The sequence below is a fragment of the Stenella coeruleoalba genome (genome assembly GCF_951394435.1).
Source record: "Stenella coeruleoalba genome assembly, chromosome: 11".
NCBI classification, from domain to species: Eukaryota; Metazoa; Chordata; class Mammalia; order Artiodactyla; family Delphinidae; genus Stenella; species Stenella coeruleoalba.
Window position 1 is genome coordinate 59,291,962 of NC_137157.1, and position 17,880 is coordinate 59,309,841.

A 17,880-nucleotide genomic window follows, 5' to 3' on the forward strand; every position below is an offset into this window, starting at 1 on the left:
AACACCAAATCCTTCAAGCGTTTCTTCTCTGAGAAGCTCAAGGCACCCATCTCCCCATTTTCTCCGATAACTTCCAAGTTCAATAAAATCCTCGTGTCATCTAGGCTCAGACCCTCTTCCTGGAGACTGGAGAATGGAAAAGGAAGCTCTGCTTCTGGGACAGCAGAAAATGGAGTCTTTCCAAAGTTCCCCCACTGGGCCCCAGTCTCCCCTCAGTCCTCAAACGCAGCCCTGATGACCCTCCAGTTTCTGCTAACTCTCACCTCCCTTATCACCTGTCAACTTCCTTGTCCCCCAGGATTTGTCCATCTGGCTCCCCCTTAGCTCACACCTCTTCTTCCCAACTTCCCAAAGTCCTGCTCATCCTTAAACAAACCCAACTCCCCTCCCCTCCTCCACGAAGCCTTCTCCAGCTCCTGTCCCTTCCTCAGTGCTCCCAAAGCCCTGACTGCTTCTTTTTCGGCTTTATTGAGATATAACTGACACACGACATTGTATGAATTTAAGGTGTACAATGTAATGATTTGATATATGTATAGTTTGTGAAGTAATTACCACAATAAGTTTAGTTAGCATGTCCATCACCTCACATAGTTACAATTGTGTTGTGTGTGTGATAACTTCTAAGATCAACTCTCTTAGCAACTTGTAAATACACAATACAGTATAACTATAGTCACCATGCTGTATGTTACATCTCCAGAACTTATTTATCTTATAACTGGAAGTTTGCACCTTTTGACCCCCTTCACCCATTTTCCCCACCCCCACTCCCCGGCAACCATCAGCCTGCTCTCTGGTTCTAGGGGTTTGATACAAAGCCCTTTTTCCTGCCTCTGCAGCAGAAGTTGCTCTTTTGCATTCCATCACATCTGTTCACAACACTGGTTAGGCTTCTCCAGGGCAGAAAGTGTGGCTTTATTTATTTATTTATGGCTGCGTTGGGTCTTCGTTGCTGCGCACGGGCTTTCTCTAGTTGGAGCAAGCGGGGGCCACTCTTCGTTGCGGTGCACCGTCTTCTCATTGCGGTGGCTTCTCTTGTTGTGGATCACGGGCCCTAGGCGTACGGGCCTCAGTAGCTGTGGCCCGCAGGCTCCAGAGGGCAGACTTAGCAGTTGTGGCGCACAGGCTTAGTTGCTCCGCGGCATGTGGGATCTTCCCGGACCAGGGCTCGAACCCGTGTTCCCTGCATTGGCAGGCGGGTTCTTAACCACTGCGCCACCAGGGAAGCCCAGGAAGTATGGCTTTAATGTCCAAGCCCATTACAGTGTAGGTGTTTAGTAACTGGCTGTTACTGTCAAATGCAGACTGACATCTTTGATCCTTCAACTGGCAGAATGGTGGTTAGACTGCAGAAAGTCAGAAAGCAGGATCAACATTGAAGAGCCGGTTGAGATATCGGGAGAGCTCAGCCCCTCCACGTGACCCAGCACCTGGGCGGCACCTGGTCTCTGGGAATTGAATAAAACAATCCAGCTCCAGTGAGTCCAAGGAAGGAAACAGGGTTTGAAGCAGGATCTGCTGCCCTCTGGTGGCCATTCCACCTCAGGGCCGTTCACTTGACGTCCTCTTGTTCCCCACACAGAGAAGATGCTGGTATGAATTTAAAACCTGATGCCCCTCTCTCCCGGCACAATCGTAACTGTCCCAGATGCTTTTGCAACAGAATATTAAAATTAGAATTTCAACTGGGCACCAGTTGAAGATACAATAGATGGAGTTTCAAAGAGAAGCACCAAATCATCATAGGAAGAATTTCAAAAGAAGTGTTTAAGAACTAGTTTCTGACCCCCTCAGCCAGATCAAGGAGACAGAAAGGCATCATTATATAGAGAGAAGGTGTTAGCAAGACAGTGACAAGGAAGGGATGGGATTAAACCAGAGTATGTCATATCTTGCAGAAGTAGAGTACCAGGCAATAAGAGAAAGCATTAACACGCCCTGGACAAGCTTACGTTAAGAACCAGAGCAAACATTTCAGAACCCCTCTCTGTTCTCTTTACTGATGATTCGGAGAAAGGTGAACTATGGGCTCCTAGGTCTTCATGTGGAAAGAATCAGTCTCAATAATTAATGATTTTAAAAAGAAAAAAGAATGCAGAAACTATTATCAGAAAGTGAAGTGACCATAGCAAAGATAATAAATCAGCCTTAAAGACACCCAGTTCTCTTTCAAAGGTAAAGGTCAGCCTGAAGCACATTCTTGAGCTGTTCTGTAGGATCCAAAGCCCTCAATCACTCAACCACCAGAATCACTGGAGCCCAGGGAATGACAATACTGACCTTTGCTGACCCTCGTGACTTCACTCAACGAGGTGCCTGGATTTTGTCAGCCTAGAGCGCCCTTTGCCTCACGTCAATGCTAAAATCTCCACTCCAAGGGCAGGGACTGCCACCATTTTGGAACGCACAACATATGTTTGAACGTGTCATACTGCACAAGCGCATCTGGAACTCTACCTCTACGTGGAAGATCACACTCGACCGTTCATGAATGTGCGTGCACCTGTAGCTTAAAACTTCCCTGATCCTGATGTTTTGGGAGACAAGGCTTTGAGAGCTATCTCCCTGTCTCCTTACTTGTCACAAGTAATAAATGTTTCTGTTTTAATCAAAAGTACTTGGCATGTTCATTGGCTAAGCATCCCAAGCGATGGACCCATTGCATCCAGTAAAAAAGGGAGGATTTTGCAAGGAGGAAATGCATGGAGGGAGCTGTGCTGTGAGCCCCATCCCCTCTCTCCCAAGGAAGGGAAGGGGACCTACCCCCTTGCAGCAAACCTAGTGGATGCTGGCACGGGTTACCCCAAGAGCTGAATATGTGGCCCCTAGGATGGGGAGAAGCATGTCCTGGGGGCTGGATGCCTCCCAGAAGTTTAGAAGGAGAGACAAGCACCAGGGAACCGCGTGTAGGCAGGCTGGCTGAGCTGACGCTCTGGGACAGCCTGGGCTCCCAGAGTTTGCCTGGCAAAGGAAGAACCAACTATGGGTCCTGGAGGAGAAACAGGTGTATCCCCATGCATGCATCTTGGGTGCTGTCCAATAGGGCTTCCTCAAGGGACAAAGAGACCCCAGCAGCTGAGGAAGGGGGCTCAAGTTTCTAGGATAAGGAAACACAGGTAAACAGAGCTGATGGCAAAGCTCTGAGGAGCCAGGAGAGCACCCAGGAGAGAATGGTCACCAGAGAACATCAGAGAGGAAGGGCGAGGACACTGCCAGCTGATGGAGAAGGAGGCTGAGTGCCAAAGGGTGGAAAAACTCACCTACCCCTTCCTGTCTGCTCTGCACCACCCGCACTGGGCAGGGCTGGGTGGGGAGGGGAAATTAGCAGTGTGGGATTAACAGATACACACTGCTCTACATAAAATAGATAAGCAACAAGGATGCACTGTATAGCACAGGGAATTATGTCCAGTATCTTGTAATAACCTGTAATAGAATGTAATCTGTAAAAAAAATAAAAAACTGAATCACTAGGCTGTACACCTGAAATTAATGCAATATTGTAAATCAACTAGACTTCAATAAAAAAAAAAAAAGACTAAGGATAGCAAGGCAAAAAATAAACAGTTTTACGTTTTGGTTCATACTTTGGCCGGGTCATTCTAATCTCTGAATTGAGCCTGTCTCTTATCTAAGAGTGAGCAGAATAGTTAAGAAGCTTTCCTGGGTTTTCTCCCACGAGCAAGAGAATCAATTCTCTCTGCCCACTGGCCCAATAAAGTATAAAGGATTGCGTCATGAAATCAAACGTATCAGGTAATCAAAATGCAACTTCATTCTTTTATTACATGAAAAGTTGTGGTTGTCATATAATATATAGTATATAATATACACGATAACATGTACAATATACAATACAGAATATGTACGATATACAATATATAATGTAATGGGAATTATGCTCTCCCCTCCAATGGGACTAAATTACAGGGACCCAGGATTTTCCCTTCAAAGTCCCCTCAGCCTTCTTGACTCCAAACTAGAACAGCCCTACTCCCATCCCTTTGCCTCTGTACCACCAGTAGCCTTTCTTTCTAGGCCTCTTGAGACCCAGTCCAACCCCACCTATGGGTCCTGAGCACTTCCTCTACTTCTGGGGGAGGGGGGGGACCCAGAGCCTTGGTCTCCTGTACCAGCCCTGGCGCAGCCTTCTAGAGCACTCACCACCTCGCCGAACTGCCGGGCAATCTCACTATCTGTAGCGGGCCGAAGAGTGTCTCCAAAAAAATTCACGTCCACCCAGAACCTCAGAATGTGACCTTATTTGGAAACAGAGTCTTTGCAGATGTAATTAATTAAGGATCTTGAGATGAAATTATCCTGGATTTAGGGTGGGTGCTAAATCCAATGACTGATGTCTTTACAGGAAGAGGAGAGAGGACACAGCACACAAGAGGGAAGAAAGCCATGTGAAGACAGAGGCAGAGACTGGAGTTACGCTGCCACAAACCCAGGAACACCTGGGGCCATCGGAAGCTGAGAGAGAAGGAAGGATTGTGCCCTAGAGCCGTCCGAGGGAGCGTGGCCCTGCTGACACCTTGATTTCAGACTCCTAGCCTCCAGAGCTGTAAGAGAATAAAGCCCCATTGTTTTAAGCCACCCAGTTAGTGGTATTTTGTTACAGCAGCCCTAGGAACTAATACACCATCTCCCCCTGTCCTTCCGGCTATAGCAGTATTCAATGGCCAACCCCCGGCAAGAGGAATGCCAAGGCTTGGGCTGGGGCCCAGTGCCCTCCGCCAAGCTTGGGAGGAGTGCGGGAGGAGGATGGGCTGTGACTTTCAAATGACCCTTCTCCAACCACACTCCCCTGCTGAGTAGCCCCCGGGAGAAAACCAGGCATCTGCTCCCTGGCCACCTACCATCAACAACGCACCCAGAGCCCAGGGGGCCCTTCCCTCCTACTCCCAGTAACCTACCTCAGTCCCGTCCTGTGGCTGGGGAATTTTCCATCCCACCCCCAAGTCAAAGTCAGTAGATTTAATCATTAACAGGGCGGGTGTTAATTAGCAGGGCAGGGTGGTCATCCGTGCTGATGAGGACACAGCTGGCCATCAAGAACAGCTGACCAGGCAAGGGTGGGAAGAGCAGGGTCTGGCTAAAAAGGGGCAGGGGGCGTTCTGCAGACCCCCTCCCAATTCTGAAAGTTTTGAAGCCCCCATTTCTTCATCCCTGCCTTTTCCAGAGTCAAAGGAGAAAACATTAGCTAAGATGATCTCCTCGTTACTCACGTTCCTTTCACAAGAGCTGGATGGGCGCCAGGCACTGAGCTAGGCACTCTGTGGACATCACCTTATCCCACCCTCACTAGGATAATAGAGATACCTGTTAGTTACAGATAAAGAAACCAAAGCTCAGAGAAGTTAAACATCTTGCCCAAAGTGGCAGAGCTAAGATTTGAACCCAGGAGACGGTTATCTGAGCAATCAGAGGTCATTGACCTTCCGCCTTCCCTGATGCACCTCATTCTTGTACTTTCACTTTGCAGTATTTGTCATTTATCATTACCTAGTTACCCTGCTCCACCCGGAGCCCTGCTAGGCTGTAAGATGCCAGTGGACAGAGAATGTACTTATTTTGTGCTCCACTGTATCCCCAGTGCTTAGCACGATGCCTGGCACATATGAATACCTGATAAAGATTGGTTGGAAGTATAAATTCAACCTGTTAGAGAACTGGGGTGGAAGGCGAGGGATTGGGTCTTCTAGACTAGTGATGATCACAGGGTTAAAATGCATTTCAAGAGGTCCTCTGGTCTATGCCCCTGCTTCAGGTTCAGCCGTTGCCTCCAAATCTGGCTTATTGGGGAAAACATTGGCATGGGTTCAAGTCCTTGGGAGAGCTGCTTCCTCTCTCTCGGCCATAGTTTCCCCTCTCTAGCTCAAGGAGGTTGGGTTGACTGATCTTTACGTCTCTTCCACCTCTACCAGTTTGTGGTTCAAGAAGAGGCAAAGCATTTTGGAAATGAGCATCCCCTCGATTTGAATCTCCAGCTCTGGCCCCATTCCCAACACTGCCATCTGCAAGGGGGTGTGCACCCAAGCCTGGCAGAATCGCGACAATGGGGTTTTTTGCAGGCAAACCAGCACTCATGCAGCTGGAGAAGGCTGGGCCTTCCAAGTCATCCCCTGAGAGGCCACACATCTACTCCAACGGTGCTGCTGGGGCTCACAAGAAGTTCTGGAAACTTCTCTTGCAGACATGGCTTCTAGATGGGCTTTGGAGCCCCAGGGGGCAGACAGCCTCACTGCAGGATACCCGCACCTCAGTTCTAGATCCAGTTCTGCTCCTCACCTGGTTTCCCTCCTTCTTCACAAGGCACAACCCCTAAAGACTCTCACTCGTTTCCAGAAGAGCAAAACCACCCCAAAGGACAAAGATTCGCTCCCCAGGAAGGATTTTTCAGAGCAGATGCCACCAGTTCTGAGATGATTCCAAAGGAGTTTCCAGAAATGTTTGAGAAACTGCGGCAAATTGGTAGGAGGATATGGCTTCCCAGGGGACCACTTGGATAGGGTCACTACTCCTTTGGGTGTATAAAGTCCTCAGAGCTGAATGCGTGGAAAGTGCGCATGCATCATGTTTTCTTTTTTTTTGAATTTTATTTGACCTCATGTTTTCAACAGGCAGGAGTTTAGCCCTGCCACACTGACCAGCAGGGAGACTCAAAGATAGAGGTAAGGGCTTGGCCTCCTGGGTTCTAATCATAATTCCTGCCCTCCTTCCTGGTTGGGTGTGGGGATTAGTAAATTAACGCAGGAGAAGGTTAGTGGGGGGTGAGGATGACAGACAAATAAAAGCAGAAATGCTGAGAGCCACAAAGAGCCGCCACATTAAGCCAGAGTCCAGCTTGGAGAGTAGGGGCGGGCGGGAGCTGTGAAGCAATTGCATCACCGAGTCACATCCCTGTAACCTTAAATATTTCATGGACCCAGAAGTACACCACGTGGAACAGCTGCTGCTCCGCCGGTGGGGCCGGGACTGCGGCAGGGATGTGAACGCTTGCACACACACAAGCACACCTTGCACAGACACGTGCAAGCCAGGGACGGGGCAGGCTCCGCTCTTACTCATTCTAGGAAGGGCTCCAAGAGCAGGCATTGCAACTCCCAGCCTCATGTGCAAGCGACCCACGTCTTCTTCCACCCACAAGCCCAACAGGCACCACAGTCACCCACCCAGCTCCGGGGATAAGAAAGGTCAAAACGACATCACAGGCCTTCACAGACAGACCCCTTCCAACTTGTGTAGCAACCCCAGGACCAGAGGCTGCAGCCAGCCACACTCCCCTCCCCGCTACCCATAAACGTTTTGCCCACCCACCCCCACGCTCCTGCCAGAAGCAGGAGCTGCCTTTCCTCCCTCCCCGCTCTCTCCCCTCCTCTGCCTCTACCCCAGCGCTGGCTGCTCCCAGGAACCCTTGTCCTACACAGCCCCCATCAGCCATCTCTCCAGAGCCTGAGCGCTCTGGGCCCTCTCCTGACCTGGAGCTTTCAGCGGAAGGGAGTCTGAGGATCTGGAGCTTGAGAAGGGAAACGGAAGTGTGGATGTGAGCCTTTGGGAGGAATTTCCACGACCAAACCCAAGTTTGAAGGGAATACGGCAAACTGGGTGACTGCGGTGGGTGTGGAGGGTCTTCTTTTGAGAACCTGGAAAGGTGACTCCCCTAACTCTGCTGTCCTGCCAGGAGATAACACGACAATAATAACAGCAGCTATCAATGAATTGAGGGCCTTCTATGTGCCAGGTGCCTTACCTCCTATGATACTGAACCTTATCAGGTAGGGACAATTCTGCCCATTTTACAAATGTGGAAATCAAGCCTCAGCGAGGGGCATCTGAGTCCCCAGAGACGGGGGTGTGGGAGTCCTGGCTTCAAGTTCCAGGTTCCAGGGTCCTGGTGGAATGGTGTAGGGGAGGGACAAGTCACCTATTTAAAGGACACCTTGGACCTTGCTCTGTGTATGTGTAGTTAGGAGATGGGTGAGCGGAGGGAAAGCCAGAGAGAGCACCTGGGTCCTATTGGGCCCCCTTGTCCCCCACCCTAGCCTTATCTTCTTGGCTTCAGTGCCTTCACACACCCTCCTTCCAATGTCACCTGCGGGGAGGGGAGCAACTGGAAGGGAGGGATCTGAGGATCCAACCAGCTGTTATCCAGAACGGCCCCGCTACCTCAAAGAGAGCACAAAGGGACCATGCATGTGTAGGCTGGGTGTAGGGGGTCATTTCTGGAGTCCAAGCGACAGCAAAACAGGAGAGAATTAACAGCAGATAGAGGTCTGGCTGGCCCACTGCGTGCCTATAGCCCCAGCCTTGCCCTGAGAAAAGTGAGCCACACCTGTTTTGTGTAAAGGGATACGGTTAGGGGGAAGGGCAGGGGAGGTTATTTGGGGAGGTAAGATGGAAAGGGGCAATGTGAAATCCAGGCCAGGGAAGGGCTGCCTGGAAAAGGAGGCAACTGAGGATTTAGGCTGACCACTTAGAGAGGATGATCCCAGGGTTCCCAGAGAACCAGGCATCAATCTGTACTGAACGTGCCAGTTGCTCAGTTTAAGACTAGAGAAACAGATCTCTGGCCCCGGCCTCTGCCCAGCCCCTCCCTCAGAGCTCCCTCCCCCAAAGATGCATCCAGCCCTGCCCTCCTCAGTGCCCAGCACCTCTCCTCCCTCTACCCAGTGGCCCCCAGCCCCTGGCAGAGTGCCCACCAGCTCCGGTGAATATCCTATCTCCCTCACTCAGTAGTATTGACATCTTGGTCCTACACCAAACTAGTAAGTTCTTCACATAGTCTCACCTCCATCCCTTCAGTTACAGCAGATCCTTTTCATTATTCTGCCAATAGTGGAACTGGAAACCAACCCCATCTATAAACAAGCCACCCCACCAAAGGTGTTTCCCTCTCCATCCCCGGGGAGTGTTCTCCCCAGCAGGCCTTTCACCTGCTTTACATCCCCAGAATTTAGCAAGCAAGAAGAGAAACGTATTTCACAAGCATTACTGGCTCCCCACACCCACTTCTCCTTCTGCTGAGTCCCAGATGGTCCTGCTCCCTGAGCCCTCCATCCACTGCCATCAGCACTTCAAGACAGAGGCTCTGGATACCCTCTAAGGTCTTCGGTTCCCCCTCTCGCTGCACAGTGAACCCAGACCTGTACCCAGACCCCACGCCTCCCCTCCAAGTTTCCACCTCCGCTCTAGCAGTCTCCTCTCAGTGGAAAGTCTCTCTCCTGGTCTAACTTTAATCCCTCCTGCTGCAAGCCTAGATCCCCTTTCTTTCTTTTCTCTATGAGGCGACCCCTTTAAGATCAGAAAGGAAATCTTCCTCTAGCGTTTGCAGCCTCCTCTCTGGCAGCGCCCCTCCACATTCCCAGCCCCTCAATTCTGCCCCAGCCTGGAGAAGTTCATCGTGGCCACTCCCCAGCTCCACTCCCCGCCCAGAACTCTAAGGATCCCCGCATACCCATCCGGTTTGTGTCCACTGCGACCGGGACCCAGGTTCGCCCGCCAGCGGGGCGGTGACCCCCGCCAGCCGGCGGCGCAGCCACCACGGGGTTAAGGCTCCGGGCGTGGGGAAGGGGAGGGGGCCGGGAGGGGCGGGTGCCGAGCCAATCGGCGACCGCGGAGTCCCCGGGGCCGCGAGCCGGGAGCGCTGAGCCGGGAGCCGAGAGCCAAGCGCGCCCGGCTGGGGCCGGGCCGGAGCGGAGCGAAGAGGGAGCGCTCCCGTCCCAGCCCCGAGTCCGCCGCCTGCCCGCCCGCCGCCGCCGCCGCCGCCGCCGCCGCCGCCGGCCCAGCGGCCGCCGCCCCAGCCATGGAGCAAGACCACAGCCCCCGGAAGATCCAGTTCACCGTCCCGCTGCTAGAGCCGCACCTTGACCCCGAGGCGGCGGAGCAGGTGCGGAGCGGGGCGGGGCGGCAGGGAACTCGCCCCACAGAGGACGAGGGACCCCTGGACTGTGCGATCCGAGACCCCCGCTCAGTCCTCCCTTGGCGGTGCGCCCCTGCGAGCGCCGGCGCGCTGTTTGCGGGGGGTGGGGGTCTTCTCTCCCCTCCCCCACCGTGGAAACCCCATCTCCCCATCTGTGCTTCTTCGAGACGGACTGAAGGACGAGAGCCTGCCCTCGAAGCCGGTCCCCGCGAGAGTCGCTCCCTGCTTTCCCAGCCCTGGGGGAGGGGGCTTGCCTGAGGACACGACCCCTCCCCCCTTCGCCAGTCTTTCATCCCCCACCCAGTCAACACCCTGCCAGAGTTTCTGAGCTCGGAAGGGGCGCCCAAAGGTGTCGGAGGGCCTAAGGGAGAGGGCAGGTAATGGAGGGAGTTGAAAGAGGAGAAAGAACCCCCCCAGCTCTTAATTGGGGGCGACCCTGCCGGACCCCAGAGGGTGAGGACAAGAAGGGCTGAGGAAAACTGCGAGGGCTGGGGCTTGGGGGAGAGGAGTGGTCGTGTCTGCAGGCTGACTCCGCGCTCTTCAGGTCTGGACACTGGGTCCTTATTCCCATCTCCTGCCCTTTGGATCGGTTATGGGGCGGGGTGGGGGGGCGGCGGGAAGGGGAGGGCATGGAGAGAATGGCCCTGGGGAGCGCGGAACGAGCGCTTTCTCGGGGCTGGGGTCCTAGCTGGGCGTGGGCAAGAGAGAAGCACTGTGCTGGGCTGGGCTCAAGGGGTGGGAGTCCAGGGCCCTGGCCCAGCCTCCGGGCCTGGCCTATTTTTAGCTCCGAGCAGCCTGGCAGAGGCGGCAGTGTATGAGACTGTGTGAGCAAGTGTGTGTATCAGGGAGAGTGAGCCTGTGCGTGGAGACGGTGACCACCCGCGGTCGCTACTACCACCCATTTGCCAAATATTTGCTCGTTTGCTCGTTGCTCCATCTCTTTTCGGGTTCTCTATCCATTTGCCTAGACATCCCTGTTCCTAAAGACTATCCATTGCCCACAAGGTCACTTCTCTGTTTCCCCCAACCGGCTGCCAGGGCTCTGGCTGGGCCTCCCCACCTGAGAAAACTCTGACCTCTTGGGATGGGCTGGAGAGAGTGTTCTTTCTGCTGCTCCAGCTGTTTGGTGGAATAAGGTCTGATGTGAAGGGAAAGGTTGGGTACACACGGTCTCCCTATAACGTTAGCTTCCCAAAGTGTGGGGAGGGGTTAGGGACCTGTGTCTCCATCCTCTCCCTGGCCTGTGGGGGGAGCCGGATCTCCAGACCTCTAAGGTGTGACAGTAGGAGGGAGGGTGGTGGGACTGCAAACCTCCTGAGGATAAGGAGGGTGGAGAGCCAGGGGCATGGGGAGCGTCCCCTTGGGGTCAGGGAAAAGGCTATTATGCCTAGAGGCAGGGGGCCGGCTAAGATAACCTCAGACCCAGGGAAAAGGGCCCAGGAGTGTGAGCTACGGGCTCAGGGGTGAGGTTCCAAGCAGAAATGCCTTCCACTGGCACAGCCAGTGCTCACTGCCTGACGCCTGCCTCTGTTTGGCGTTAGATGTGGCAGGTGTAGGTGTGTGTTGGGGGATGGCAGGCCAGCTGGCCCAGGGTTCTGGGGAGCAGGGGAGGAGAATGAGGCAGTGCTATAGAGCCAGAGGGAAAAAGAGCTGGGACTTCAGCCTGCTTTTCTCTCGTCTTCAGAAATCTGTGTCTGCTCAGCCTGAAATTCTACCTGCAGTCTAACTTCAACCCCCCTTGCCGTGTTACCCAAGTGTGTAGGCAAAGAGTTCCAGGCTTGGCAGGAACACCTAACCCAGAGTGACATGAGAGGGCGGCAGGGGTTGGAAACTCTGAGTTATGGAGCACAGAGTGGCAGGGGATGGAGGGGTGCCCGCAGCTACCAGGTCCTTGGCATAACTGGTTTGGAAAGAAATCAGAGGCAAACGCACCAAGTGTCCTTGAGAACTAGGATTTGTGATCGGGGCATGGAAAATAGGAGACCGCCTACTCATTTGCTAGTAGTTCAGGTGCCTGGGAGGTACTTCAGGAAGTCTAACTTTACTCCCTCCTCCTGTAGGACATCAAAATCCTCAAGGACTCTGAGTGCTTAGAAATCTTGTCCAAGGCAAGGACATTGGTTAAGGGACCTGTCCAAGATCACAGAGCCCTGCTGCCCTCTCAGAGGTCCTTTCTGTCAAACTTGCAGACTCCTTCTCAGGCTCCCAACCCCCATTAATCCCCACCCCCACCGCACCCTCTCCCTCTCTCAGCTCCCCTCCCCCAGGGCAGGAAAGAAATAGAGAGGAGTCCTGTCTCAGGAGAAGGATGGCCTCACCCCACATGCACGGAGCACACTTGCCCACCTGCTGGCCCCCAGCACGTTTGCACCAGGAATAGCCAGCGACGGACTCACAGATAATGTCTATGCTGTGCGTGCTTGTATGCACACACAAACACACACACAGAACTGCCAGGGACCTTGAAATGCCACCAGAAACAGATGCTGCTGGATTCTCCTAAGAAAACAGTCCCTACCCCAACCTACCCCCATTCTATGTACCCATTTCTTCTTTGAGGTGTCCTTCTCTCAGATTAACCCTGCCCCCCGCTAGGGCTGATACCCACTTTCTGCCCTGGAGGGAGCCGCAGGGACTCCAACCCCACGGTACCCTTCACTTTCAAGCCTCCAGAGAAACGGAAAAAACTACGTGTCCCAAGAGTCCTTGGACTGACTTCAACAACAGTCAACTTTATTGGCAGCAAGACAAAAGAACAGAGGCGGGGAAAGGGGGCTCAGAGGCCCAGCAGGGAATCCGCTCTTATCTGTTACTTCCTTAGAATCGGACCCCAGAGCCCAGGATAAGATTTTTCAGTTTAGCTTTAGTCCCTGACCAGGGTCCCGCCTCACGCTTCTCCTCATATTATATTTACCATGACAAGGATTTCTCTAGGCCGTATTTCCTCACAAATCAGAAAGGCAGTGTGTACAAGGATAGGGAGGAGATGAGGGAGGGAGGGGCATGGGCCAGGTGAAGGCACGTTCAGACCCACCTTCTCTGTGCTGTCCTCCCAGGCTGGGTGGGGATCGAGGGGCGCTCTCCGCCGGTGCTGGCCCACTACAGGTTTATGTCCATTTGGGGAGTGGTCTGGGAGACTAAGGGGAAAGTTTTGTGCCCTCTCGGGTTATTTCTGACCATTGATCCAGGATGGACGGAAGGACAGCAGGCCAGAAATCGATGCATTAGCGCAGATATAGCTGCTGAGATGGAGAGCTGGGACCAGGACCCGGGGAGATGCGGAGACAGAAAGGGGGTTGGGGAAAGCAGGGAGTGGAGGTGGTCTTCTGGGTCCCCAGGGCAGAGGGATGGGCCCAAGAACGTCCACCCGGAGAGCGTGGGTTCAGTGTAACGTGGCACTTTTGGAGGTGTGCTAAGTGGGCGGCCTGGATTATGTTACCGAGTGTGCGCGGGGCTGCGATGCTTCCACGTGTACTTGACCTCTTCCCTCAGATCCGGAGGCGCCGCCCCACCCCTGCCACCCTCGTGCTGACCAGTGACCAGTCATCCCCAGGTAACCCCAGGATGGGTCGCTGAAGGGAGTAGGGGCTGCTGAAGACAGCTGGGTCCCAGTGAGAGAAGGTGGGTGCTAGACAGGAGGGCACATCTGAGGAGCCCGCGGTCTCCTCAGTCCTGGAGGCAGGGAAGCGGTGGCTGGGTTAGCAGTGGGATTTCCTCCGCTTTGGAAAGACAGAGCAGTGCTAGGAAGCGGGGGAGACAACCTGGTTCCTAAGCCCCCCAGGAGTTGGGGTGGTCAACGGAGTGTTGGTTGCTGTGGCAACAGCCTTCCAGGTTTCTCCAGCAACTGAGAGGCTGCTGCCCCCACTGCCAGAGGCGGTGACAGCTGTGAGGGGGAGGGACCAACGCCATCAGCTATTCTCATGGCCCCCAGAGGGGAAGGGGAAGGTTAGAAACAGCTCAGGGAGCAGCTGGCATTCTGGTCACCAGTGTCTCCATCAAGGTCTGGGGAGAGAACAAGGTCTCAGAGAATGTCAGGGGCGCTGGCGAGAAAGTGGAAGAGAGGTAGTGACGCTAATAAGCCGGACTGGAATTCAGGATACCTGAGTCTCCAACTTCCTCCAACTACTAAAAAAGACTGTCCTGGGCCCTGCACACGATAAGTTTGCTGTTCTCTATCCGGTGTTCCCTCCTAGGCATGTTTCAGTTCTGGATCGGGGGTGGGGGGCTGATTGGAAGGAGACAGGGAGGAAAGGACAAAAGGACCACAAAGCCTGCCTTCAAGAACCTCCAGGTCTGAGGCAAGGATGTAGATGCAGACTGACCACAGAGGCAAGGACAGGACTAGAAGCAGGAGGAGGTAACGCCAGCCAGCAGAGCAGGAGGGAGCTGGAGGGAAGAGGCTGGGGACAGCCACAGTCAGGGCCAGCTTCCTAGGGACAGATGTGAGGGACGGATCAGGAAGGAGGTGATGGCAGAGGCTCCTCCCCTTGGGAAGTCAGTCTGCGGGACCCCCTGGGTTTCCCATCCTCATCACTTTCTCCTTTCCCTCCTTCCCTCAGAGGTGGATGAAGACCGGGTCCCCAACCCGCATCTCAAGGTGAGCTGGCCCCTCCCGCTCAGCCCAGCACAGAGAACCCCCAGACCCATTAGAAGATTATTCCTCAACCCCCCCTCTTAGGACCTTTTGTCTCCCTCTTTCTTGTACCCCCCCAAAATGTTCTTGAGTGGATGTACACACATGGTCCTCTACGTTCTCCCATACACGGTCTCCTTGCTCACCATCATAGGGGTGGGGGCCGAGGAAGCAGGAGTTTTCTTCCCCCACTTGCTGAAGCCCACACCTACCCCCAGTCTCCAGTCCCACAGCATGGCACGGCAGGGAGGAGGGCGAGAAGGGCGGACGCCCACCTGTGCTCTGTGCCCTTCACAGTCCACTTTGTCCATGTCTCCACGGCAACAGAAGAAGGTGATGAGGACCACACCCACAATGAAAGGTTCGGAAGACTCTTCCCCGCTATGCCTGACGCTGAGCAGTGGCCAGGATGACCCGTTTGGAAGGAATCCTTGGGAAGTCATTACGTCTGCCTTTATTAAAGGAGAGTTGTTGCTGGACCGCCCGGGGCTGCATTCCAGCTCTGCCACCCACTAGCTGGGTGGCCTTGGAGAACCTGCTTAACCTACAGGGGCCCTGAATACTACCTCACTTTGGCAGTTAAATAAAGTATGTGAACTCACCCGGCATAGTGCACAGCACAGAGGAGGTACTCAAATATTTCTTGAATCTAAATTGAGTCTTTTCTCCTGACCCCAAAGGAGACCAGGTATCCCAGCAAATCAGGAGGATCTTTTGAGCTTAAAGGCTCTTCCTTTCCCCTCCCTTACCTTTGAAAAAAGTACATTTTATTGTCTAACATTAGTCCCTCCTTATTGTACAGCAGATGTCCCTCCTTGTTCAATCTCAGACAGGAAAGTCAAACCACACGGGCAGTGTGTGCTGGCCCTCTAGTGGGGCTGTCACATCTGAGGGTCCATGGAGGAAGCCTGGGGCAGTCACGTCCAATGCTCTCTCCCTTTCTGTTTGCCCTCAGAGCTCCAGATGATGGTCGAACATCACCTGGGGCAACAGCAGGAGGGAGAGGAGCCTGAAGGAGCCGCCGAGAGCACAGGGACACGGGAGTCCTGCCCACCTGGGATCGGAGACACAGCAGCGGAGTCGTGGCTGGGCACCTCTGGGAAAGCACACAGTACGTTCAGGCTGGGGAGGGACCAACCCCGGGCGAGGCCAGCCTTCCCCGTTGTAGGGAGGGGCCTAGCAGTAGCCAGAAACTGTCTTGAGAGTATGGAACTTTGCATGGACAGCGTGTGTTTGCATCTCTTCATTTTTCTTTACTGAATGACACCATCCCCTTCCAACTTGGACTTCAGAGCTCCCTATTGTATCGGGGGAGCCCGGCGGCATGGGGGCAGCCTTCACAGGCTGGAATCCTGGCTCTGCCACTTTATCAGCCCAGAGGTCTTCAGCAGCTTAACCTCAATCAGTAGAGTGATAATGATGGCGCCTATCGCATCGGGTTGTGAAACTTCAGTGAGACTGGTCCTTGGCCCAGCAGAGAACACAAAGTATGCAAGCAATGGAACCTGCCTGTCCGCGAGTCCTTATCCCAGGTGTGGGCCGGAAGGCAGAATGTTTCCAGTTTTATGAAGGTGACACGGTATATACACCATATGTTCCATAACACCCCAGCAGAGCCCCCTGTAATCGAACACGTGAAGATTTCTGCAGGGAAACGCGTGGTCACACGAAGTGGGATAAACAGGCTATCAAACGCTCATCTCTGTTCAGATCAGGTTTAGCCACACTTGGAGATCATACCCCAAATTTTAAGCTTTTTTTTAGAGGGTTTTTTTTTTTTTTCGATTTCCGATTGCAGATTTTTTAAAAAATAGTGAACCTAAGTAGTCATTGTGACCAGAGAAAACCCTGTTGGTCTTGCCCCGTTGCCTTCCACTTGGTCTTGGGCTCCTCTCAGGGCTTGTTGAAGTATGGGCTAGGGTGAGTAGAAGCAGCTGCCTCTCTGCAAGGCCTCGTGAATACTACCTGTCCCTCCCACCACCTGTTCTTCCTCCTCAGAGCCTGCAGAATCCATCCCTAACACTCAGGAGAGGGGCAGTGAGAAACCCAGCACAGAGGAACCCTCAACCCATAGACCACCATTGGATTCCAAGGGAGCCAGTTCGGTAAGACCCCAGGGCTGGGCTGCCCAGTCTGCAGGAGAGCAGGCTGTGTGGGGAGGGTGAGGGCTAAGATCTGGAGTCAAGGAAAAGGGGGACAAAGGACCAGCTTCAGTCACTGAAAAGCTGTCGTCTGTGGCCAGAGGATTTGCATCTCCCCGGAAGGACAGACAAAGAGAAACGGGATAACAGTGCAGCAGGAGGCAGTGAGGTTAGACTCTGTCTGAGGATTTCTGGCTCCTGGAATGGGTGATGGAAGTAGACCATGGATTTTCTGATAAAGGGCATTTGGAACCCAAAGGGAGATCCTCACCTGTCCAGGCTGGTGAGCAGTGGTCCTGCCTGGAGTGGACACACGGATGAAATAATCCTGTGAGCTCTGATTCTACAGTCTCCCCTCCCCTTTGTAGACTGGACACGGGGCCAGGGACTGGAGTCAGACATGAGAAGTTAGATGCCTAACGGGATGGTTGGGCACACCAGCAGGGGAGGGGACAATAGGACCTCAGGCCTCTCACTCACTTTCTCTTTCTACCTGCTTCCCTTGCAACAGGTCTGAGAGTGAAGGAGGTATCTTGGAATCAAGACTGCAGTTGGGAATGCACGGACACTGGATTTGTTTATTTCTTCACTTTTGGGGAAAATCTCTTGTTTTTAAAAGTGATAAATTTAGTGTTAAGTCCTTGGTATTCTCCTTCTTTCCCAACTTGGAGAATCTTTTCTCCCTCCCGTCTTGTCCTGCCCTCTCTATAGCCCCCCTCCCTCTTGCCCAGCTGCCTCCAGGAAGGAGGAAATAAGGAAGCTGGGCAGGAGCCTTGAGAAGGGAGGAGTTTTTCCCCAGCCTTGCCCTGACTTGCTGGGTGGGGAAAGAGAGCTGAGGGTCAGATAGGTAGGAGGACTGACTTCCGGGGTACCAAGAAGGAAGGATGGCCCCAGGCTCTCTTCACATTGAGGAAAAGATACAACCACCTGGCAGGGCTGCCCTGAGGCCTTGGAGCCCTAAGGCCCGTATGGCTGCGACGCTGCTGTGGGCGCCATCTGCTGAACAAAGCTGGGAACTGCACCCTGGCACTTGGCCCATGGGAAAGAGGCGGGGCGTTGCGTGGATGCCTCCCTGCCTGCCCTCCAAGCCTCAGTGATCCCCAAGCTTCAGGATGTGTTCCCTCTCCAGCTGTGCGGAGACCACCACCCAGACTCCAACCTGTTAGCCAAGCTAGATT

At 53.7% G+C, this 17,880-nt stretch overlaps 1 protein-coding gene across 1 annotated transcript; it reads left to right on the forward strand.

Annotated features, from left to right (window-relative positions):
* Positions 1-9,805: 9,805 nt before the first annotated feature.
* On the forward strand, positions 9,806-17,267 carry PPP1R1A (protein phosphatase 1 regulatory inhibitor subunit 1A). The gene is made up of 5 exons (XM_079937471.1): positions 9,806-9,895; positions 13,421-13,481; positions 15,517-15,672; positions 16,560-16,666; positions 17,214-17,267. The coding sequence occupies exons 1-5, from the start codon at positions 9,812-9,814 to the stop codon at positions 17,217-17,219; spliced, it is 414 nt and encodes a 137-aa protein (XP_079793597.1). The 5' UTR covers positions 9,806-9,811; the 3' UTR covers positions 17,220-17,267.
* Positions 17,268-17,880: the final 613 nt, after the last annotated feature.

Bases quoted from the DNA above. Each gene is read 5' to 3' on its own strand.
- PPP1R1A (XM_079937471.1), top strand. From the start codon at position 9,812: ATGGAGCAAGACCACAGCCCCCGGAAGATCCAGTTCACCGTCCCGCTG. The intron at 9,896-13,420 runs GTGCGGAGCGGG...CTCTTCCCTCAG, and splicing joins ACCCCGAGGCGGCGGAGCAG to ATCCGGAGGCGCCGCCCCAC. The intron at 15,673-16,559 runs GTACGTTCAGGC...CTTCCTCCTCAG, and splicing joins CACCTCTGGGAAAGCACACA to AGCCTGCAGAATCCATCCCT.